The following is a 24,954-nucleotide window of genomic DNA, read 5'->3' on the forward strand; positions in this document are numbered from 1 at the left end:
TCTTGTGATTGTCTGCAGAGTTTACCATAGAAAACATTCACAGGAGGAATTGTGCTTTCTCTTCCTTATTAAAAAGATCAATTCCCTGAAAAAATACAGTGTGAAATCCATCTGATGGAGCTGGCTGTGAACACCCAGGCAGCTTCATTTCTCACATGGTAGGAGGGACCATTACTGAAATCTGTAAATCATCAGCTAGAAGGATCCTTACAAGTTCATGGCAACACAAATTTAATACAATAAATACTGACTGCTGATATGACCATTAGGATTTTGTTTTTTAAATTATGCCGGTGACATTTCTGCTTCTTACTTTGAGTTCCTGTGTGGATGAGCCCAGAGCCTGCAGAAGCACAGGGCTCACTGAAGATGGTGGGACTGCTGGGGTGAGTGGTGAGAGCAGACTGGAGCCTCTGGATGTCCTTCCCAGGAGCCTCACCAAGATCACTTTCAGTGTAGGGATGAACCTGCAACAGTCACAATGAGCAAATTTGAAGCACGGCTGAGAAAATGCTGCATTTGCCTCTCATGCTCCTGACACTTGCCTGCAGCCATTTGAAGTTACAGAAATATGATATGTAATAGAAGGATGTGACCATTCACAGTTTGAGAAATAGGCAATGACCATTTTTCCCACCTCAGAAGTCTTAATTTTGGACTTGATATAATAAGCACATGGTTTGCTACCATTTATCTTGGTGTTCTGTCTCTAAAACAACACAGAGAATTCAATTACTTGATACATTTCATGCCACCTCAGTCTTAAAAACTGAGAAATCCTACCAACTCTTGACTGATGGTGAGAAGGTGAGGTAGAACTAAGCATGTTCCTGACTGACCTTGCCAAGACAATCAAAAATGCAGTAATGAACAATTGAATGTGTCTCTGGAAGTTTTACTGTGAGAAGAGAGATCACAGATGTGATTCTGCACAGAACACTTAAAATGACAGGATATAGATCAAAATATTAACAATGAACAAGTATTTTAGAAAACAAAGATGCTAGAGATAATATTCCAGCTTGTGTTTTGTGAATGTTGCTTAATTACTTCTCATGCAATTGCTGGCTCAGAAATACTGTACAGGGCTGGGGAGCAATTGCCAATTCTCCACAGTATTTCCTTGTCTCCTTTGAAAGGATGAACTGTCATCATGCATTTCAGCCTAATCTGGAATTCTTTCAAGGTGATTTTGGCCAGTAGGGTTTTCACATTTTCCCCTTTCACATGCACACAGGTCACTTAGATCTCCGACTTCCAGGTTTTCATCCTGAAATTGTGAAATAGCCCTTCACAGTAGCTGGCATGGGGCTGTGTTTTGGATTTGTGCTGAACACAGGGTTGATAATATGGAAATGCTTTTGTTATTGCTGAGCAGGGCTTGCACAGAGCCAAGGCCTTTTCTGATTTTGTACTGCCATGCTGAGGAGGAAGTGGGGGATGCCTGGGAGTGTGGGAGGAGACGTAGCTGGGACAGCTGACCAAAGGGATACTCCACGCCACAGGGCATAATGTTCAGTGTATGAAGTGTACAAAAAACCCCAAAACTTGAAGAGGAGGATGTATTTAGTAACTCCTCTTGTCCTGCAAAGTTTCCTGTTATAAAAGTTTAAGAATTAAAAGCCTAACGGAGAGTAATAAAATTCTTTTATGTAATGTTTTGTGAAATTCAGGCAACCTCTCAGCCTGTAAAAGGAGCAGGGTTGTGTGCTTTGGATGCTTTGCAGTGCAGGGTGCTGTAGCTTTATACCTTCACTGGGCTTTAGGGGTTGTCTCTGCATGAGAATTCCACACCTCTGTGCAGCTCCTGGGTCAGTCCTGCCTTGTCAAAGTCATGGGGCTGCACCAGTAAGTCAAACAGATGGTTGCTGCTAATGCACTGTGACTCTCTTTACTCTGGCCAGAAATATTTCAGACGTGAATAATTCTCAGCTGCTTTCCCAAGGTTTCCTACCTATAAACCTACTCTCCCAAGCCCTTGACTTTTCTTCTACAGCCGTCACTGGTAGCCCCTCTGCTTGGCTTGTTCCCTGTGGGCAGGGTTAATTTGGCAATGAGTAACTGTTCTCACCTGATGATTTACCTCTAAATGTAGGAAAAACCCTGTGAATTCCATAATACGTTACAGAATCTCAAAGAATAACATCACTTCCTTACAGAGCAAGGCAAAGAGTAGCATCATCATCCTGTGCTTTTCCCTAGGACTCCCTTTGTCCTACTGAAACATGGGAGGAGGAGTTGTCACGCAACCATCAATGTTGCAAGGCCTTTCCCTTGCTTGTGCAGAAAGGTGGGAAAAGCTGACAGAGGTTAGCAGGGCAGTGAGCAGTGTGAGAAGGGTTTCATGCATGTTTAGTGTGAGTGCAGCATGGGGAACAAGGAGAGCCTTTCCAAGTGGGAAGCTGCAGCACATTGAGGCCACAGGGTTTGGTTGTCAAGTAGCCAGAATAAGTCCCTCTTGCAGATGCCTGCCTTCTGAGTGAGCAAGGGAGCTTTGGTCAGCAGGGAGAGCCTGAAACCCTTGGGCTGCTGCAAGTGAGGGCTGCACTGTGCACTCCTCATCTAGTAGGTAACCTTGTTAAAAAGAGACTGAGGAGAGAAAGGTGCACTATTCCAGTTTTGTGGGGACTGAACACCTCTATCTCGGTCAAGCTCAGCTATGCAGGTCATGCTCTCTGTTGCCTGTCAGGAGAGGAAAGATTCAGGAAAGCAAAAACAATGTTCAAAACTGAAGATTGCTAGTGGGAGGATAATATCCAAAATTCTTTTATGTCAGCAGATGTTCATCTGCCTCATCCTTTTAACAGAGGCATGGGCTGGATCAGTGAAACAGATTGACCCCAGCCAGTGGCTTTTCATACAGAATGGAAGGTCTGGTTGCTTTGTGTGAAAGCAGTTTGCTGAGAGATCTGGTCAAGTTGGAGGCCCCACTTCCAGCATGTTGTGACCATTTGTGCTGAATGCTGGTCTGTTTCCTAAGGTTATTTCCAAGATTCTCCTTGTAGGATCCCTTTAGTGCATGAGCGGGGAGGGATTGGATGCAGCCCAGAGCATTGCTTCCTACAGCTCATGGTGATCCGTTCTTTTATCACTCGTGTTTGTGTTGTACAAGGAGCATGTGAACTGGGCCTGAAGGACATCCTTGTCTCCCAGCAAGGAGCAGCTGGTCCAGCTGTGTCCCAGTTCACAAGAGTAGGTTTCAGCCTAACTCCTGTTGCTATGGAAAGGCTGATCAGTGCTTTCCAGGCTGGGACTCCTCAGCAGGGGGACTCTGGTGTGACTCTGTCTGTGCATTAAAAATAACTTCTCTCTCAATTCCTTTTTCTCCACTTTGGCTGAATAATGAAGGCTTGTTCAACTACACTGGTATGACCAGAGTGACTCCTGAAAGCTAATCCAAGGAGCCATAGGCCTGAAAACTGCAATCTAGGACAGGAGTTAGGTGCTGAAGTTCCCTCTGCAGCACCTGAGAGGCAGGAATAATCCCAGGAGAACAGAGGTGCAGAGCAGGGCATCTGTGCAGTCGCGTGGCTGAATCACACCTTGTGAAAGACACCCTCAAAGGTAAACAGGGAATGCCTAACCCAACACACTGCGAGATTTGGTGTGAAAATCATCATCTACACCATGGTCAGCAACCAAGGCAGGAGAAAGAGACCAAGGATTGGAATTGTGCTGGCTTGTCTTTGGGAAGGGGGAAACCTGAAATCCCTGTTGAAATGGGAATGCAAGTCTGTCCCTTGTTTTCCATCTGCCTTCCAAGGTATGTGGAAGAGAAAAGTCTCCTCATCTGCCAGGTGGTGGAGGAAGGGTATGGAATGCTGCTGCACCTCTTCCTGATTTTCCAGGGCAAAAGGAGAGGATCTGGGATAACCCACTTACTGCAGACAAGTTTATCTAAATATGCTCTGCAAAGCTGCAGGACAAAGTGAGCCTCAGTTACACCAGACCAGACCTGGTGCTCACCTCTGTGGTCTGAGAGTGCTGAGAAGAGCTAGCATTTGGTCATTATTATTTTCCCTTCATCCCAGTCTACAGATTTCTAGAGGACTGCTTTTCAGATTAACAGAAAGTTAACCTAAACTTAAAAATTTGCTGCTGCTGTTAAAAACAGGGAGTGTGCTGTCCTGGCAAATGCATGCATGGCAAATGCAGTCACTTGCTGGGCTCTGCAGTGTGGGCTGTGGACAGCAGAGTGCACTGCTCATGCAGCAGAGGAAGGCAGCACCCAGGCAGCTGCTGGGGGGGCTGGGGTCACAGCACCCTCCCATTCCTTTTCACAGATCTTACTCCTTCAGCAGGTACAGCTGTAACAGGGCATCTATTCAGCAATCGTCTCAGGCAGGACTGCAGCTTTTGGGAAGTGGGCCACGTGTGTGCTCTGACCAGGCAGGTTGGGGAGGCAGGGGCTGCAGGAGCTGGGAAACCCTCTGGAGACTGCACACGAGTGTGCTGTCAGCACGAGTGTGCCATCTGCCCCCTCTGCACTGCTGGTGAACTTCTACATGTGCCGCAGCCACACCTGCAGGTACACTGTAGACACATCCTGAGGGTGATAACAGGTGGTCATGTGTCAGGTTTGTACTTGATCTCAAAAAAATTAATAAGAATTAAAAGAAAAAAAGCAACCTTTCCATATGCACAGAAACAAAAAATACCAGGTGTCATTTTTGCTCATACTACAGTATCCATTTTCTCACATTTTATAGAGTTAGCTTTTTCTTTACAGGGACAAGCGAGAGGAAAATGAGGAACTAACAGGTTTCCAGGAAGGTCAGGTTGATGTCACGATACAGACAAAGCTGTGCATTAGTGGGAAGAAGCCTGTGCCCTAGTGTTGCAAGCTGGAGGGGCGCTGGCAGCGATTGCTTGGCTCTCTGAAGCCAGCGTTGGTACAGCAGATGGCTGCTCTTGCACATTAGCAAGGAGATGTTCTGTGCTTACATTGCTCTGATGTATTTTTATTTGACTTTTCAGATTTGCACTTTACATTCAGATGGGAGGATTGGCAGTCACTTTATGAAGTATTACAAGAAGCAGCCATAATTAGGGCTGGAATAATTTTAGTGATCTGCAAGTCCATAGTTGAGCATCTGGAAGAGACACAAAGTGTTATTTTGCTGCCTTGGGTCGTTTTCTGCTAAGTTTTCTTCTGTAGCCACTTCAGAGAGGCAATAGGTTGCCAGATTTACTGATCCTGTTAGTAGACTCAAGAACTTTCCAGTGCTGTCCCACCATCTGGTCTTTAAGCTTCATGCAAATAGTTCTGGTGGTTCCTGGAAGCAGTAGCTCCTGTGTCCAGTGGCACCATTTGGAAAGCAGCCGGCACAGCAGAGCCTTCAGGTGCTGTTGGAGACACACACAGAGGCTGAAGTGAGGAGTGATGCTGGAGCACAGAGCTCAGCAGCTCTGGTTGTCCAAGGGTGGATGAAGCTATAGGAGAAACCTTGCTCTCTGGAGGATTTGAACCATTCAAAAGCATTTGGAATATGGCAGCGTGCCTTAGTGCCTTAGTGTTTGTTTCTAAAATTTTGGATCTGTTTTCTCTCAGACTGGGGGCAGTCCTGTTGAAAACCTGTTGAAATAATACCTGGCTCCAAAACTGCCTGCTATGGCCCAAGTCCAGCATGCCCTGCTCTGCTGCTGGCATCTGCTCCAGAGCCACACCAGCTGTGTTTGGCTTGGCAAGGAGCTCTCCTTCCTCCCTCTCTCATGGGCTCAAGCTGAGACCATGGGACTGTAAACCATCTCCATTCCCTGTTCTTGTCCCAGAACTTTTATTTTTGAGGTCCTGGAGGACAGGCTCTGCATCGCTTGTGTTACAAAGCATGGTGACCTCTTGGGGAGAGCACACAGGGCCTGGTGTTCTTACCAAATTCAGTTTATGTGTGTCATCTTCGATCTGGAGCAACAATCCATACTGGTCCAGCAAGTACATAGCCCTGGAGACTGTCAGAAGGGTGACCTGGAAAGCCTGAGAACGATACACAGTGTGTTTGTGTAGTTTTTAAGGAACGCATACATGCTTAAAGGTGGCATCCATGTTTACAGTCCATGCTCGTGGCATTACAGATGCCAAAGTCAGAGCTCCTAAATCTCTGAGAAACATCAGGTCAGGGGTTCATTGCAATGGTTCTTTTCCTCCTCCACAACCTACCCTTCCTCTCCCTGCTTGAGCTGCACTGTCCTCTGCAGGTGCTGCCAGGTTGTTTGATGGTAGGAGAGCATGCTGCCACCAAACAGTGCACATACATCTGAAAAGAAGAAAAATGCAACTTGATCCATATCAAATCTCACTTTGCAGAGCATTATTTTGTCCTTGCCTTTTGCAGAAACTACATCTGATTAGACTTATGCTTCTCTGGATACCTCCATGTGGCACCTTCTAGCTGAACCTGCCTTGAATTTAAAGTTGGTGTCAAGGAAGCCCTCAGGCAGTTTGGTAACTGAGAGGCTGGGATGGGAGAAGTTAAAATTCACTCACATGCTGCAGTGTAGCAAAACTAGACATAAACTCAATCTGGTGCCTGCTGCAGCTGCACACTTAGGAAGCAGCACAAGCCAGAATTGCATCATGTTCATTTCTAGCAAGTTCAAGAGTTGAGGTGCCTATGAAAGGCTGAGTAAATAACAATGCAGTTACTTGAGCTGCCCAGGCAGGGTGAACACACCATGGCTGGTATCAGTACGTGTCAGGACAGGCAGCTCACTCAGCTGGATGCACAAGGAGCAAAGTACCCTCAGGTTACTGTCCTGGGTTTTTCTCTGCTCTCCTTAGTCCTTAGAGGAGAATAGGATCTCAGACTTTAAGACCAAACCCACATGTCTCTGCTTCTCTGACACCTGAGGAGATGGATGACTGGCTAGGACAGATGGGAGACAGCAGAACTGAACTTCATGTGAATATTGGGACATATAAGTTGATTTTTCTCCTCTAGACATTTTGAGCTGAAGTGATACTAATCTGATCCTACACAAAGCCAGAATCACTATATAAAAATCATATTTACATACCAAATTCTTTTGTTTACTCCAGCCTGTCCAATCTCAAGTCAGCTAGGTGGCAGAGAAGATTTAAGAAGAGAACTGAACTAAAGCTGTGCACCAGTCAGGGTAGTTGAGTTGAATGTGGGCTAGGGTTTAAGTCTGTGAGGTGCCTAAATCTATTTCTCAAAGCATAAAGTAACAGAATATCTGAGGTTAGAAGGGATCCATATGGATCATCAAGTCCAACTTCCTGCTCCTTGCTACCTCCAACTAAACCACATGACTAAGAGCATCATCCAGACTTCCAGATAGGGTCCATGAGTGGGAGCTGAGCCTTTCACTCAATCCTACCTGTTCCAGTTGCTGTGCCAGGGTCCTTACTGCCAGCCTTTTAAAGTGAGGAGGGTGTCTCACCCTGGCGCTAACAGGCACTGGGCAGAACTCTGCAGCAAACTCACTGCCATTCATCTCACACCTGTTTGAGAGGAAAGACCAAGAGATATAAGTAGAAATTAGGGCTTTGCTGATGAGTTCATTGTAAATTTAATACGACTTGCCCATCCACAGTGATGTTCCATCTTGGGGTGCTGTTGAAGTCTGGAGATGTGGCTACCCAGCAGTTTTCCAGGTATAACTCGACACTGGGGCTCTCGTCCTTCAGCTCCACCTCAAGAAACACAGGCTCCATGGGTTGTTTGAGAATTGCCATGCTGGGCCCATAGAACTCCATGAAGGATTCATCTCGAGAAAATGTCAGGGGATTTTATTGTTTAATATTATTTAAACTAAAACATACTTGGACATTCTTTGATTTCCATAGGAGGAGATTTACCTTTGGACACTCTTGAAACTACATTCAGAGCTTGTCTTACCCTTCTGTAAGCTGCAGAGAAGGAAATGTTAGTGAGGTTCTTTAGGTGAAAGTAAGGCATGTCTTAATAAGGGAACTTAGGATGGAAAGAGTCAGAGAGGTTTAAAAATGGAGGAAGGGAATTGCACACCTGCAGTATTTGAATGTGGAAACATGGTCCCAGAGCCAAAGGGAGGGGATGTGGCCAGGTCCCTGGAGAAGGCACTGAGCACTAGGGTCTCTTTTGCTTGGTAATAGCACAAGACTGTTAGTCTAGAGTAGAAGAAACAGCAATTTTGTGTTCACATCTATTTCCCAGCAGCTGTACGGAAATGAGCAGCGTCAGTGAGCAGCAGCTCCTACCTGTAGTCTGGATCTCTTGTGATTGTTGGTGTGCTCTGTCCTGGAAGAGTCTCTTTCTCATAAGAGATTTCATTCTCATAAATAATGTGGTCACCTTCAAACTGTGCATGTGGGAAGCTCATTGTAAATTGACTCTTCTCAGGAGCTGGGGCAGGGGATCAAAAGGGAAAATGCAGGAGAGGCAGAGAGTTCCAGCAGGAGTATCTGCTCTGGCCATGGACTTACCCTTACTGAAGTGCCACAGGTAGTGACATGGAACTTGAAGAAGGCATGGGCTTCATTATACTCCTTAGGCTTGCAGGAGCTGTCCCTGAGCTTGGTTTTACTCATGTCAATGGCAGGAACTGTCTTCATTTGGGCAGATACCATTATGGTACCATCTGGGTGGCATACTGAGAAAGACAGAGTTGGTTATCAGCTCAAGAAAGAATCACATCTTTTTATTGATTGATCAGTTGCATAACTTACTTATAAATGCTGAAGAATTAAAACTGCAGCTAACGGAGAACATCTGTAAGGTCTCCATAGTTCTCACTTTCCTTAGGGCAACATCAAACCTTGCTTTGATTTTCTGAAAGGACACTTCCTGTGAAGGAGGAGATGGAAGAGGTCTGTTATCTCCTGTACATCATCCACATGTACCAAGTTCTGCTCCATAGCTTGTGCCACTTGAATACTAACAAGTCACAAGAGTTAAATCAGTGTGAAGGCTCAAGCCTGAAGCAACATGGGAGCAGAACTACAAGTACAAGTTTTCTTGTATGAATTTATCAGTCACTGTCACAGGGATAAATTTGGGCTGATTATTGTAGAATAGCTCAAATTATTACAGCATCAATTTTCCCCTGCCATGTCCTTAATTTTCTGCAAAATTTCCTTTAAAAGAGCTTCTTTCATAAAAGATATATTGAAATATTGTTTCTGGCTCAGTGCAGATGGGACATTTTGCCTCATCTTACTAAAAACACTGAGGAGTTTGTTTTTGAAGACTTGGTGCATATCTTTTAGAGACAAGTGTGGACTGCAGATTGCACAATACATGGCATTACCATAAGGGTCCATGTCTAATGCCTCTTATCCTACTTGCTCTGTCTCAGAGTCCTTCCCTCTGGAGGTTTTCCAATGTGTGCAATACCACAGCACTACTGTGTCTGTAGAACTCTGTGGGAGCAAACAGCCCTATGTGCTTTAGAAAGGGCATTGCTGAACAGCTCCTGTACCTCATAGGTGAGTCCCCCAGCAAACAGAGGTATTTGCAAGATCAGGTGTGTGGAGTTGGTGGCTGCAAGGTACCCATTGGTGAGGGCAAGGTGCCGGTTCAGGAGCTTGTTACCAAGGTACAGCTCCCAGTACTGGTGCAAGCCAAAAGTGGGCAGGGTTAGATACAGGTTTTCCTCATCACAGGAACCAACTGCTTCGGGTACTTCTGCGGGAAGAAGTTGGGATGAAGAGTTAGCAATGAAGGAAGGTTTGAGTGCTGAGGTTTGGCCCAGGCAGGGATTTCTGTCGCAGGTGAGAAACCCCAGCAGCAAGGTGCGTGCTGGCACTGTCTGCAGGGCTTGGCTGTGTTGTAAGGGGTGCAGCAGCGGACATTGAGGAGGGGAGTCCTGCTCCAGCAGTGGCTGCCAGCTTGCTTCCAGGACTGTTCCCTGTTTCAGTAAGGCAAGCTGAGCTATGTATGTAAATACATTTTTTTGATCAGTCTTTGAGCTGAACCAAGAGCTATTTCAGAGATAAAATAGGACAGTGAGGAGATTGACATCTTTGCAGCATGGAAAAGTCTAATAAATTTGAGGAAATACCAAAGAGACCTGACTGTTTCAGCAACCTGCTATGTACAGCTCTTAGTGGATAATTTCTCCTTATAGAAATGCTGTCTTTGGAGATTACAGCAATGTTTTTTGAGTCAGTTAAATTCTGCCCTGGATGTGCAGGCAGAATTGTGTTTGAGGACAAACTGAAACTTGTAGCAATGTCTGAAAGTTTTGCCAGTAGATGTATGTTCATATTCTGAGGCATCTTGTTCACACTGAAGTTTGCAAGCCAACTTCTTCTACACACTTGTTTTATTGCTCTCAGTGTCTCGAGGGCAGACTGTCTTGCCAGTATGCAGAAGAGCTGCCATCAGTGGAGCAGCAAATTGGCTGTTACCAACAATGAGCTGTGCAGGGGTGGGGTTTTCCCCAAAGCTCTCACCCTCACTCTGATGGTCTCACTGAATTAAATGACAGCCGTGCTGTTGATGCAAACCAGTTAATGTCAGGAGAAAGCTTACCAATATCAGCAATCACACACTCCACCTCTGCTGAGTGATAGTACAGTGTCATCTCCGGACCCACGCTAAGGGTGTAGTTGACCAGGAGGGTGTATTTTGTTTCATTTCTATTCACATACTGAAAGAGAGAGGAGTAAAGCTGCAGCAGCTTTCAGAATAGGCAGGCATGTATATTCTGAACAACACTAAATAATTATTCCAACACCCTCCTCTCCTCAGGCTCCAAAAGCATCGCTTCAGCTGGCCTAAAGCTATTCAGAAATCTGGCCTGGATTCAGCAGCTCTTTCAGCCAAACATAAACGTGGAGAATGTTGTGCCTTTTCAGAAAATGAAGAGAGAAGTGAACACAGTGGTGGTTCCTCTGTAGCCCAATAGTAAAAGAGCTCATAGAGAGAGATCCAGGTCCAAATCCTTATTCTTCTTTACTCAGAGTGTGGGCTGAAACCAGGAGAGTAAGTAATCGATTGAACAGAAGGTGTGAGGAGATGCTGTGAGAGATCCCTCTCAGTATCCTCTTTTCCTTCACTGAAAGTGCTCCCAAAGAAACACCTGGTGTTCAACCTGAAATAAATACTTCTAGATTTTTCTTTTCTTCCTTTGATCCTTAATGCAATTTGACTGTGGTTTGACTGCAGGCTGAAAACTATCTGCACAAATTCTGTGCGTTCACAATGTTGTTCCTTGTAACAGCATCACAGCCCTTTCGTGGTTTGGTTGAGAGTGGTAGAGGACTTGCAGTTATGCATCCTCCCACTGAAATGAGAGGTTGAAATCTCTCTGTGAGTATATACCTTTTACAAATATTTAGATTACAAATGGTCTGAAGCTTAACAAAATTACATTTAGAGTACCCTGAGCCTGCTGTAGCATGCTTGCATAGGGCATGGCCTGTGCCAGCAGTCAAACAGTGGGTTCAGGAGTTACTGGATTTTTGAAATTGGTGTTTGCCAGCACTGCAATAATTGATTTATTTTTCCAAGACACTCCTGTTTCAAAGGGCAGAATCTAATAGAGACTTGACAAAGCTCTTCCTGTTGTGTGTGCACTCGGACATTAGCCATGCTGACAGGCACTACAGGAAGAAACATTTCACCCCATCTAATTACACTTGATACTGATCTCCTAGAGATCTGTGGAGAGAAAGGTGGGGACATAAAAACCTCTAATCTTAACTCAGATGATCTCAGACTCATTGACACCTTTATGGTCAAGGAACTGTTGTTGGTTAATAAAAGCTGGACCCTCCTCTGCAAAGGGACTGCCCCACCTCCTCCACTCTGCTGCTGAAGTGACCTGCTGTATCCTACCTCTTTCAGAACATATGGATCATCAAAAGAGACTTCCAGGATAAATGCTTTTGTTCCATTAGAAAAGGGAGTTTCATAAATCTTGAAGCCGTGGTGCTGTGCTTCCCTCAGGGAAAATGGCACATTTCCTACTGTGATTGCCACCAGAGAGACATCGGGAAGAAAGTGTCCAAATGCAAGATTAAATAGCCGTTCCTCTGGCACAGTGTCTGCAGGGAGAGAGCATCAAATTACTGCTGATGTGGATCAAATAAGGAAGACGTTGGGGTGGCCTCCCATTCAAATTCCAGGAAACTTCGCCAACAGCCATCTCTTTAATGGCTCTGATTAATGAGTGTTTGTGTTCTAGTCAGATCTGAAATACTCTTGAGTACATGAGAATTGCTTCAAGCTGCAGGGGATTAACAACAAATACATAGAACTTTATAGAAAGTGGGTTCAATGACTTTCTAGAGGTGCACTATGATGTGCAATACCTTTAAAGAAATCTAGAATCTAGTTCAGCTACATAAAATTTGATAAAGTTATCATAATGTATGGTAAGAGGCTCCTTTTTCTTTTTATATCACTTATCCAGACAATTCCAAGAATCATTGGTGCTTTAATGCATCAGGAAATAAAATTTAAAAACCATGACTGCAGCACTGGGTGGCACAATGATTTCAGTATGCTCCTAAGGTATCAAATGCAGGCAGTCTGGGGGAGAAAATACCATCAATGACTGCTGTCCTCAGACAGTGCTTCCCAGTGTGATAACTGCACACCACCACATCTTTATTCCGGTGCTCACTGGAAAAATCCAGGTATTAACATGAAAGGAATGTTTACATTTTTATCAGCAACTTATAAGTTAAGACTAAAGGGGTTTGGGGTATTTTTTTGTTTGTTTGTTTGAATATAATACTTGAATCTTGACTTTGCCTAGAAAATTGTAGGTGGGAGTTGAGAACATTCTGGTGAATGAAGATGTGTGGCACAGGTTGGCTGGAGCAATGTACAGCACAGCAGAAGATTGGTAAGGGTCAATGAGAGGAAAGACTTACTGTTGGTAACAGTTGGTATTTGTGGCCTGAAAGGTGTGGTGATGGATTTGATGATTGTGTACTTCGTGGTTTGCCAGTCTGCATCCATCCACGTGTGCTCCAGAAACAGGTTAATGCAGTAAATGACTCCATAGACACCACCAGATATGGAGCTCTAGGAGGTAAAATGTGTGATTAAGTCTTAATTCTCAGTAGCTTAATGAAGATTTGACTGAATATGGTTAAAATTCTCACACTAGGAAGAGCAAATGGTATTCTAGTACAGCCTAGGATGGATTTTGCTAGGAGATTTTGCTTATTTGTTTGGTAGCTTGGCCCATTAGTCTGGTCCATGTGTGGCTCAGATACTGCTGAGATCTTTAACAAGGAAGTATCAGGGGTGTCCTCATTAAGTTTAAGCACATCACCACGTTTGTTTTTGGGGTTTTTTTGTGGTTTTTTTTTTTTTTTTGTTTTGGTTTGGTTTTTTTAATTTATTTTTTTTTTTTACCATCCCTGGATTACCAGTCATATCTCTTGTTCTGTCTGTTACACAAATAGGGAACTCCTGAAGGGGATAAGTAAAAATCACACCAGTGCCATCTTGTAGGAATATTGCCAACTCCTTTCTAGTTGTTCAAGTTGTGTGGAGTTGTGAGCAACTTGATCTAGTGAATGATGTTTCTGCCCATGGCAGTGGAGTCTGGAGTAAATTGTCTTTAAAAATGCATTTCAGCCCAAACTATTCTCTTCTGTTCTACTGAACATTCCTTTTGACATTGCCTCTGTATCTGTAAATTATATATTGATGAGGAATAAACTATGTTCAAAGCAGGTGACTGCACCCCAACAACATGCAGAGAACCTGTCCCTTGCTAAATCATGCTGTCTTGGAAATTGGCAGGGAAATTACTCATTGAGTCAGGCAAGAAGTTTACCAGGACTAGTTTCATTATTGAACAACACAGACAATTAAATTCCAATGTCCAGAAATCCCTTCACTCTTAATGTATTAGTATGCCTTATAGATGATTAACAAAAGGCAGCCTCTTGCTTCTACCATGTTTTGTCATTATAAATTCCTAGTTTCTGAGTAAGTGCTTTCAAAGCACTTACTTAGAGAAGCATCTAGCTCTTCAAATATTTATTGTATCTGCAAATTTTTAGCAGCAGTCAATCAGCATTTGGATTTATCATGATTTGGAAACATCTGTAGTACAGACCCTCAAATGCATTTGTGTGTGCCAGGTGTGCCACTAACCTCTAGCTTGCCTCCTTCTGCTCCAGTAGGGATGGTTATTCTGATGTGTGTCTCGTTGTACTCCAGTAGGTAGTTCATCTTCTCTGGATTCACTATGACTTGATCATCCACTCCCATTACAATGCTTTTAGACAGAAAGGTGGATTCCTGGACCACTAGTGTGGGGATAACTCTTGGCACAGTCCATGTTAGCGTGGTATCGGTGAAGCTGATGCCATCTGTGGAGTTAGACAGACAGTTCCAGAGAAGGGGCAATTGGAGTTACCACTCAGTCCTGTCTCTGCCTTTCCCTGATTCCATTTCACCAGGATGTCTCTACAGTTTTCACTGATGCAACACCTTGTAGGATATCAGCCAAATGATGGCTATTTTGTCACAGAGACCCTGGCACTCCAGGCAGACCTGAATCACCAGTTTCAGGTGAATAATTAATTTATTCAGAAGAACTGGCAGCTGTGCTCCCAGCTACCTGCTCTGTTGTCCCAGGGTTTACTGGCAGAAGGAAGAGGGCACAGAGCAACCTGTTTGGACCTTCTTGAAATATTGGCTTCAAGGTCTCATCAACTTAAAACCTTGTGCTTCCTCATCACTTGTTCACATTGAAAATCTTTGTGAGATTATTAATGGCCATGAGAGCCAGGTGCAGCCACGACTTCTCTGGAAAAAGCCAGTCCTGCCTCTCCAGAGAAAAGGATTATGTGAGTTTCAAGGATGCAGAGCAGCATGCCTTGCATGGAATAATATGGAAAAAGAAAGAACCAAGGTTGTGGGATTAGTCCAGGGGAGGCTCCCTGGCTCTTCTATAGTTTTGCTTGTTTCCAGTTCCCTGCATCTAATGTGGGGATTTGAGAAACCAGAGACACGACACTGCACTGGGAACACAAATAATGTAGTGTCACAGCAGGGACTGTGTTTGTCCAGGACTAAAGCCACAGACTCTTAGCTCATGTTGCCCTGAGGGAAGCTTGTGAACCTCTTCTCTTAGTGAGAATGGGAAGACTGTGTTTTCTACTACCTCCTTTGGTGGTTATTTTTCGTGCAGAAGGAAGAGATCCTTACCAACAGGACAGGAGACCGTTGTGTCAATCAGCAAAAGCAGCCACCGCTGCCTGTACATGGAAGTGGAAGTGATCATGTTCATATTTACACCACTGACCTGTTTGAGCCCAGGCAGAAAAAGAGAGCTGATGTTCTGGAGAGGCAGTGGGAACAGCAGGGCTTTGTGTCTGGCTGGGATCAGCAACTCACCACGCTGACATCAGACTCGTTGCTGTGGTAGGGTGCTCGCAGGTACACTCGGGACAGGCTGTTATTGAAGCTGTAGCCCAGTTTTACTGCATCACTTACTGTTATTCTCTTTCTCCCTGATGGAGAAACAAACATCAGTTGCCATTGCTGGTATGCAACATTTTGAGTCTGCAAGAGAGAGATGAGCTATATCAGTTCTATGTCTACTAAAGTCTCTTAAAAAGCTGAATGGTGATACTGTAGTGCCTGTTTTCCTGTTAGAAGTGGGAGTAACTGGAATGATACTAGGACCTCATCTCAGGCAAGAAATGCCCTTGAGATATATATGTATATATATGAATATGAATATGAATATGGAATTCTAGAGCTCTTTAAGGCATCTTTAGGGATACTCTTCTAGCAATCCTGGAAGAAATGTAGACAGGTGGCCTTGTACAAATCCACTGTGGACAAAATATCTGTGTTTTTAAGAAACTGATTGTCCCCATGTCTGTTGACTGCTGGAGCAGTCCAGGCACCAAATGACAGACTACCATTGATAGTGTCTAGCCATGCTGTGTTAAAGACAAGAAGAGAGCAATGCCTGTACTGGCCTAGAACACAGTCCCCTGCAGTGATGGCCATATGGGAGCACAGTCAAAAGGAAAATGGGCATCAGGAGCAAGAAAGACATGAGAAACATGGGACAAGCATATGTATTTGACAGAATCACAGAATGGTTAAGGAAGGAGCCACTGGAGGCCATCTAGCACAACCTCCCTGCTTAAGCAGCTTTCCCATGAGCGTGGTACTCAGGATTGTGTCCAGGCAGCTTTTGAATTTCTCCAGATGAGACTCCATACCTTCTCTGGGCAATCTATTTCATTCTTCCTCACATTCATGTGGAACTTCCAGTGGATCAGTTTCTGTCTGCTCTCTTGTCCTACTGCTGGGCACCACTAAGGAGAACCTGTCTCCATCCTCTTGACACCCTTCCTTCAGATACTTGTGTACTAAGATCCTCTCCTAATCTTTCCCAATCTAAACAGGCCCAACTCCCTCAGCTTTTCCTCATAAGATAGATGCTCCTGTCATAATTTCCCACTCATTCTTTCCAGTCTCAAATATTTTTCATCTCAGTGACTCCTGAGCTATCTGTACCTTCTTTGTATTTTGTATGTCTTATTGGATTTCTCTTCAGTCAACTTTTCCAGACTTTCCTTGCGATCAAGTAAGCTTTTAGCAGCCACAACATCTTTTGGTGATGAGTTTGACAGTTTCACTACCCATTGTGTGAAGAACCACCTACCTTTGTTTGTCTTGAACTCAATTTCCACTAATGGAACAAGTGTATGACTCTATTCTCCCACCTAAATATCTTTTTGCAGTCTAGAGGTCTAAAAATACTTGTGAGGTTTTCAGTACTTGACGGCAAATTTGTCATCTCCCTTTTTTTTGTCTGAGATGGAGCTATGCCCCAAGAATGACTCATAAGAGCAGAGAGAAGAGGCAGGCTAAGAACTGTTAGGAGAGACTCCCCTTCATACCTCTGGCAGTGCTGACATCCATGCTACGGTGTAGTCATTTGAAACTGCTGGGACATCAGTCTTCACTGACACCTGGGGACACAGGAGATTCTTTGGGAGCAATGGGAGCAAATTCAGTATTATTACAGGCATGGGGAACAGCATCTATCAGGATTTAGCAGTTTGCATTCATTGGAGGTAATTAAAGTGTTTCCATGGAGGTTCTTGATAGCAGTACTTTTTGTGGCCTTAAAATGAAAGTTCATTGGCCTGGGTCTCTCCACTGAAGGTGTAGGAAAGCAGGTTATTGGCATTAACATGATTGGTTCTCTCTTCCCATGCAGGCTGAAAACCTGAAAATGCAGGATCCCCACCACCTAAGGCAGGTGCTGTGGTGTAAATCCTTCCCACATGTGCTGCAGAGTGAGGCAAGGAAACAGGAGAGTCAGAAGACACCTGTACCATGGTTTAATTGTGTTGCAACACCCAGACATGCCTGCACAGCCTTGGGTTCTGACAGGAGAAATATGCTTTCTTTCTCCTGCCTCTTGCAGGCATGCACAGAAAGCAATGAAATTTGGATTGTTTGCTGCCTCATTTCTACATTGGTGTGGAGGTCATGGCAGCAGGTCAAGCAGCCCAATTGCACACCTGGAAGGAGGCAGCTCCTGTCTCACAGTCATGTCCTGTGGGTTGTGTGATTCAGCAGAGATGCAGCTCTGCAAACTCTAGGTTTTATTATTTCAGATATGAAGATGACATTCTCACTGCTGCAGCACTTTATGACCAAGAGTGACTCTCATGAGCTTAAGAGCTTGGCCTTAAGCCTCTTGTTGATTTGCTTGCAGAGGCTTGCCTTAATTCATCTGTACAGTTAACTGAGTTTCACTGCATACAAAATATTTATGGCATGCAAATGTGTTACTAATCAGATCTACAGTTACACACTCTGCTAAATATCAGCAGGTTTCTATTATGCCTGGTACATGGGGTACAATCAACTTCTGACAGGAATTTCTGGAGGTTGCTGTGCCTGGCAGGGAGCTTGGATGTAGCCTTGCCTTCAGTGGGAAGGTTTTTACCTCCATGTAGTTTTCTTCACACACAATTTCTCTTGAAGCCCAGGATGCATAGGAGCAGTACATGGGGTAGGTATAGGTGACAGCTGCCCTCATGCTTGAAAATGAGGAGACCTTGATGTTCACAGTCAGTGAAAACAGCTCATCTGCCTGGGAAGAAAAACTGGCAATTCAGCAGATGGTGTGGAAGGTTCCAGGAGTGGCTCCATGGGACCATGCAGCCCAGTGTTCTGTTTCTGAGAGCGTTTTATAATGATGAGAACAGCTTGAGAACTGCAGTAACAGCTCCTACAACATACCACCCTGTCTGAAATGGTTTGTGTGCAGGGTCTTACTGAGCCAGGGACATTGCCTCAGCACTCACAGCCTTTGCCTCAGACTCTATCTCAGCTCTGTTCTTGCCACACTGTAAAGGAGCAGCTGGTCAAGGGCAGACCTGACCTACCTTGCTGTGAAATTCATGTTTCTCCTCTTTGTGACTCTGTGTGTCTCCACACAGAGAAAGTACTGGAACTTTTGTTTTGATCTAAGTAGTTCAGACCAAACCTGCAATGCTATTTAATATTTAATACTAGACTAAGTCCAGTAAAAAAAATCCTTTTGGTTCTTCAGCTCCCCAGAATCCACACACAAAGCCATGGACTGTCCTTCTATCTGACATATATGTGTATTTTTCTACAGAAGAAGGCAAACCCTTTACAGAGAAATTTCCAGCCTGGAAATCCAGGTCATCGCACAGCACACTGTACACCCCCGTTTTTGTTAGCTAACTCTGCCTATAAAGTTTTACCATATTTTTTCTGTGGGGCTTCCAGGACCAACCAGACTAAACATGGACAAGCAATGAAGTTTCTACTCTGATTTGTTCTGGTTCTCGGTATATTTCATCTCAACTAATATTTAGAAATTAGAAATCCAGGCTACACTTTTACACGTATTTTTGGAAGGGGTGAATCACCTTCTGGAGATGCCTGCTTTTCTCCATTGACTATTGTGGAAGAGCAAACAACTAGTTTAGACTAGACATTATCTTTTAGATGGCTAAAGTTACGTGAGGCAAATCTGGGTCTAATAGATGTGTGTGATCTACGTTCCTAGGCATGTGTTAACAGGCACATTACCACACAAATTAAGCCAGGAAATGATCTGCCAGAATCGCACTGCAAACATTGCTTTTTCAAGCAGATGCCTACTTCTTTCCAGAGAGCCTTTCAAGAAACTCTCTGGCAAATCAGCAGCTACAAGGATATGCTTGAGAACTGGCAGCTACTCAGCAGCATTAGGATAAGTGTCATTCCATGGAGAGAGGAAATCCCATGTCAGTCACACTGAGCAAACCTCACAGCAGAGAGCCATTGCCTATTCATTTCCACACTGCACTCCCAACACTAGTTCCTTGAGTTCAGTATTCTCAAATCATGCCATTAGAATGCCATATACTATCTCAGTCTTGTGTTTTTGGGGAAGATGTACTGCCTGAGCTGCTTCCAAGCCGTGTCTGGGCCTTACCTCATTGGCCACGTGACAGCCGAGCGCTGAGGCGCGGAAGACGGGATTGCCCCACACGTCTTCTGACAGGACATAGCCACAGCGAGATGCCAATTTCTCATCCAGCAGAACAGGGCCAGAATCAGGATCTGCAAAAAAAGGAAAAGATATGTGGGATGTAAAGCTCCAGGCAAGTCCTGGGGCAGAGTGGTGCTGAGGCCCTCTCACGCAGCTCTTCTCGTGGGTTGGGTGCTCTCCAGTGACATGTGCTGCTAAGGAGCTGGTGACACTGCTAGTGACACTGTGCTGGCATATGTAGGACTGCATGAGACAGTTTGGCATGACTCAGGCTCACACACATCATGTGCACTTCAATGCTTGTTTCCTTGCATCCAGAAGCTTGTGCCATTGCCACTTTGAAGTGCAATTACGGAGAGTTTCTCTGAAGCATCACCTCCCTCCCTGATTTTGGTCTCTGGGAAAGAGTTATGGGCTATTAAACCCATCTGTTTCTAAAAATCATCAAGTTGGGATAATCTGCTGCTCACTCTGCTCGAAGGATGTGGTCACAGACCTGTTTTGGGTGGGCATTTTTACATATTGATCAGGTTTGCTGCTTCTCTCTGCGTGCTGTGAGGCCTATGGTGGAGCCAACAAGAGACAGGACAGGGACTGGCTGTGCTCAGCTCTTGATGATGGTAGAATTAATAACATCATATTTTGTTAATCATCTGCCCTCTGATTAAGGAACTATTTTAGTGTTGGGTTAGAGACAAGAATCTGTACAAATAGATAGGGTTTAACTAGCTGCCACTGCAATTTCTAGATTTGTCTGTCATGCCTCTATGTTGGTCAGTTCTAGAACTGCTGTTTCAGTAGATGGATGCCTGCAGGCAGGATAGGCTCAGGAGATAAATGGGAATAATTTTGGAAGAAGAAGGAATAGCTTTTGAGACCAGCTGATAGAGCTGGAAGAAACAAACAGCATTTTGTGCCTGAAGGCTGGTCTGTTTTTTCCAGCAGTATCAGTTACTCTCATAAATGCTATCCTTTCTGCCCACACCCTTTCCGTACTTGATTTTTTCAGTTCTGCCTCCAAATCAAATGAAAAAAAACATAACCCAGAAAAGAGTGCACTGATCTCAAGAGAAATTAATTAGGTTTGGGGTGAAATCACATACTTTTTACAATCTGATGTGAACATTTTCTGGTTTTCATTTTGGTCCCAAAGATTTTTGTTTTCTGCAGAAAATGGAACCCCTTTGTCCAATCTGAATTGTGGTATTTAAATGCTGTTGTGATGTTAAATAAGAAGGAGCTAAAGATACCCTCCAAAGTCCTTTAATTGCTGCAGCACTCACTCAGCCCTCATTGAGAGTGTGTTTTCTGAGTATTACCCAGCCTACATTGCTGTTGTCATTATGCTGTTCAGGACATATCCAATCTGCAATGTTGCCTTTGTTTTCCTTGCTAGACATGTGTAAGGGCTCAGCAGAGAAAAGAATGAAAGCCAATGTCAGTCCTTGCCCCTCAGACCATCCTTTCTCCTTTCCCAGCCCCATAGCTGCACAGGGCAGAGGGGGCTGTGGCTGTGGCTACCAGCTCTGCTCCTCTGCAGGGGTAGTGGCCAAATTGAGGAGGGAGAGGCTGGCTCAGGGTGACAAGGACGTGCTGCAGGGTCCTTGGGTGAGTTACCAATTATCAATAGATGGCAGCAGCATCCAGATCACAGACTCTGGGATCACTTAGGTGATTCCCCAGCCTTCATGTTATTCGGGACTGCCACTTGTAACTCACCATAGATTTCCAGCTGGAAGAACTTTCCCTGGAGCAAGAGTTTATTCAGTTTCATCCAAAAAATTCTGGAGCGGCAACTGCTCTCTACAAAACCTAGTGGGGGCACGTATAGAGCTGATGAGTCAGTGGGACTGGAGGGCAGAGAAGAGGCACATTGTGTTACGAGCAAAATAACCGAGTTCTCATCCTTGCCTCTGTCCCCACTCTGCTTTTATCATGTTTCACCAACCTGGGGGAGCCATCCGCCTCCCTTGTCCCAGCCAGAACAGGAAGAAAAACAGCCAGACCCTGCAGTATAAGCACATGAACTAATAATAGGGAGAACAGAGAGGAAAAAATAAAATATCAAAATGGAAAATTAGGAGGTGGAAACCAAAGTCTTGTTACCTGTGTAGCAAGTGACCCACAGCCTCCATGTGTCCCCAGAGACCTGTGCATGGGCAGCAAAGCCCTTCTCCCTGAGAAGCAAAGCAGACCCAGGTGTGCAGGTGGAACCTGGTCAGACCCAGGAGGAGGGGTACAGGTTACCTTTCACAGACTGTGCTGTCTTCTCCAAACCTTGTGTGTGGACCAGGAGAGGCCAGTGGCTTCTGCTGTGGAAGGACACCTGGATGGAATCCTGCAGTGCCCTCCAACGTTATCAGAGCTCACTCCCAGCAGGGGAGGCAGCTCCCTCTCTCTGGGAGGGCACAGCACCCTCTTGCCAGATATTTGCAAGGTCAGAGGCTGCTGCTGAGCCTAATGTAATGAGTACAGCAGACTTGGTGCTTTCCATCAGCCCCTGGGAAGTATTCTCATTCCTTACAAGCCAGTTGGGTAGCTCTAGCTTCAGGTCTTTAAAACACATGAAACATTTCTCCAGAGGTATTTTAATTGGGTCTACACAGGAAATACATTTTTGTTTCTGTGAAATGTCTCAGTGACCCAGCCATGCCAGAGATAACAGCAGTACTTTGGCAGCTGCACGTTTTGCTTTAGTGGATCCAGTTAGGTTGCCCTTTGATTTGTTTGATTATCAGAGAGTGTTTTGGTGAAAACATCTTGTTTTCAGAAGTGCTGCAATATCTCTGTATCAGTCAGACCATATGCAGGTCTGTAAATGGCCAAGCATCTTGCCTGGGAAAGTCTTTGCTCGTAATGGAAGTTGTTTCTCTGGGACTGCAAGTGACCCAGGAAAGAAAGGCTGAGAGGCTTGGAGAACTAAAAATACAGCTTGTGTGGCATGGCTGAGCCAGGGCAGGGTGAGAAGCACAAGAGACTTAGGTTGACATTTTAACCATTTCAACCCAGAGCTCAATTTCCTTTTTGCCTCCATTTTGGGCCATTGACCAAACATTCTTACCTTACTTTGTTTCACAGGCACAAGCAGAGCTGTGCTGTAGAACAGATTGTTTTTGCTGTGCACTTCACACCACTGTGGGATAAACAAAATCCAGGGGGCACATCCACTCCCAGGACACAGTGCAATCAGTGTCATTTCTTCTTCTTTCAGAAAACCTGTGCAGTAACAGCAGTGCCCACACCACTGCCCTGCCAGACAGGGTCACTTTGCACAGCAGCAGGGAACAGTGGCACACATCTTGTGTGAGTGCTCTGGAGTGGAGCCCCAGGGCTTTAGCAATCTCCTAATTAATGTCCTTTGGCCACAAGACCCTTTCTCATTCAGTGGGAGCTGAAGTCCAGCTTCTGCCACAACTTCTCATGAGCCCATGCGGGACTGGCTGCATGATCCTGGCCCCATTAACGCTGTGTCCGAGTGACTCTTCATGGAATCCAGCTGGAGCTGGAATTCTGCTGGAAATGGCCGTACTCAGATACCACAGTGATGAGTGTGGTGCAACAATGAGATTTTGAATTTTGAGTGAAAACTTCAGTATATTTGGATAGCAAACAGTTCCAATTTTGATAAGCCACTTCCAAGAGACGTGTAGCATCTCCCCGAGATACTGTGAGTCAGGGTCTGAGGGAGCCATATTTGACAGAGCATGATTGCAATTTATTAATTAACAGTCAACTGTCAGGGCAGGTACACAACTGCAATTAGCTGCCACAAGCAGTGAGACAAATTTCTGCATCTTTGGACAGCTCAGACCATCTTGATTACTGTGTTTCTGGCATTCATTTTGTTCTGAGTGTGACAGAAGTGACTTTGGATGTGACATAGAAATTGTGGTCAGTGTGTAATAGCCAGCTCTTGGCCTCGCTGTCAACCAAGCAAAGCAAAGCATGTCCAGGTCAAATGCTTTTGGCTTCCAAGGATCCCTTAAGTGCTGTGGAAAGCATTGTTAGCACTGGGCGTCTGGAAGCATCAGCTGCTTGTGGTCCCTAAAGTTCCTCTGGTACTCATTATAAAGGTAGGGAGGATAAGCCTATGTGTTCCAGGTTATTTTATTTGTCTGCTCAGTTTTCCTTGCTGTTTTGGCTGCAAAGGAGCACACATCTTAATGTTCTTGCAGGGTAATAAACAGCTGCTGCATTTCAGCTTCAAGGTGATGGCATTCTGCGGTGGATAAAATGATTCATGGCCTGGGTTCTTTTGAGCTGAAAGGTACTGTTTGAACGTAATGTTTTGGTTTCTCTTTTTTTCCTGCATGGGTCTGGACCTGGGCTTTGTATTATATAATGTGTTAGAAGGTTTAAAACCAGCCACTTGGAGCAGCACCTCTCCCAGTGAGGCTTGTTTTCAGTGGTGGAAAAAAGGCTCCAGCCCTTTGAGTCATGGTGTTTGTGTCTGTTTTTCTGTGGCGCTGAAATCCCCAGGTTACATGAATACTACAGAAAAAGATTTTTAAATTTTTCTGTCTCAGGCCTTTTAATGAAAACTTTATTTATACAATTGGTTAAAATGCAAGGAGGTTGGTTTTGGTGGTTTTATTTTTGTTTTCTTGGTTTTGGTTTTTTTTTCTTTTTTCTTTTTTTTATTTTTTTTTTTCCCCACTATATCCTGTGTGTTGACCTGAAGTAAGTGTCATTGTTTGATACTTAGTCTGAGTGTGGGATGTAGTAAAATGGCACCCATTACTGGACTAAAAAAACAAACTAGTGAGCAATGGGAGAGGGAATGGGGCAAAGTTTTGTTTTAATGTATCAAAGGCAGATTCATAGAACCATATAATCACAGAATGATTTGGGTTGAAAAGGACCTTAAAGATCTTCCAATTCCAATCCCACTGCTATGGGCAGGGACACCTTCCCCTGGATCAGGTTGCCAAGGGCTCCATCCAGCTTGGCCTTGAACAATTCCAGGGATGGGGCATCCACAACTTCTCTGAGCAACAGTCTTTGCTTATATAGAATCTTTGCTTATACTTATGAGTTAGGAAAAGCCAATATAAGGTATCTCCACCCTGCTCGTCCTCTTCCAACTGCAGGACTGGCAAATCTTAATAGATATAAATATTTTTATGTCAGTGTTTCTATACCTAGAAGTGGCTGCCCAAGAAGGTAAGATGTGGCTGTCAACTAGAGACAGCCTCTAGAAAATCTTCAAGGAGATTCTAGAAGAGATGCTTCTCCATGGGAAAAAATATGCCTTGGACTAAGACAAGAATTAGATAAGCAGGTTGTGAGTTCAGAAGATGAGAAATGTGGATGGTGTAAAGCTTTATCTCTGAGAAGTGTTTTCTCAGGGTGTCTTTGAGACAGAGATGTAGGGTAGCATTGCTGCTCTGGAACAAGCTTGGTCACCTTGGCAGGAACATGAGCCTGAGATCTGCTCCCACCCACATGCACCAGGAGCTTGTAAATGCATTCAAAAGGCTCTTGAATTTC

General features: G+C 44.6%; 1 protein-coding gene across 3 annotated transcripts; it reads right to left on the reverse strand.

The window, feature by feature from the left end:
* Nucleotides 1-4,647: 4,647 nt before the first annotated feature.
* Nucleotides 4,648-22,003, reverse strand: LOC135295974 (zona pellucida sperm-binding protein 2-like). 3 transcript variants are annotated; one of them, XM_064411856.1, is made up of 23 exons: nucleotides 21,571-22,003; nucleotides 21,413-21,471; nucleotides 21,184-21,276; nucleotides 19,408-19,535; nucleotides 17,902-18,048; nucleotides 16,841-16,912; nucleotides 15,315-15,482; nucleotides 15,126-15,222; nucleotides 14,067-14,284; nucleotides 12,827-12,980; nucleotides 11,784-11,992; nucleotides 10,476-10,593; nucleotides 9,421-9,626; nucleotides 8,669-8,786; nucleotides 8,426-8,592; nucleotides 8,201-8,301; nucleotides 7,989-8,110; nucleotides 7,820-7,870; nucleotides 7,545-7,728; nucleotides 7,339-7,462; nucleotides 6,158-6,254; nucleotides 5,873-5,974; nucleotides 4,651-5,346 (listed from the first exon to the last, which is right to left on the reverse strand). In XM_064411856.1, exons 1-22 carry the CDS (start codon nucleotides 21,597-21,599, stop codon nucleotides 5,892-5,894), a joined length of 2,745 nt encoding a protein of 914 aa, XP_064267926.1. In that variant the 5' UTR covers nucleotides 21,600-22,003; the 3' UTR covers nucleotides 4,651-5,346; nucleotides 5,873-5,891. The 3 variants fall into 3 exon arrangements, with proteins under 3 accessions (XP_064267925.1, XP_064267924.1, XP_064267926.1); XM_064411855.1 differs by lacking the exons at nucleotides 21,184-21,276; nucleotides 21,413-21,471; nucleotides 21,571-22,003 and having other exon boundaries at nucleotides 4,648-5,368; nucleotides 19,408-19,757; XM_064411854.1 differs by lacking the exons at nucleotides 21,184-21,276; nucleotides 21,413-21,471; nucleotides 21,571-22,003 and having other exon boundaries at nucleotides 4,649-5,346; nucleotides 19,408-19,756.
* Between the last annotated feature and the right edge of the window lie 2,951 nt (nucleotides 22,004-24,954).

The sequence above is a fragment of the Passer domesticus genome, chromosome 3 (assembly GCF_036417665.1).
Source record: "Passer domesticus isolate bPasDom1 chromosome 3, bPasDom1.hap1, whole genome shotgun sequence".
Classification (NCBI taxonomy): domain Eukaryota; kingdom Metazoa; phylum Chordata; class Aves; order Passeriformes; family Passeridae; genus Passer; species Passer domesticus.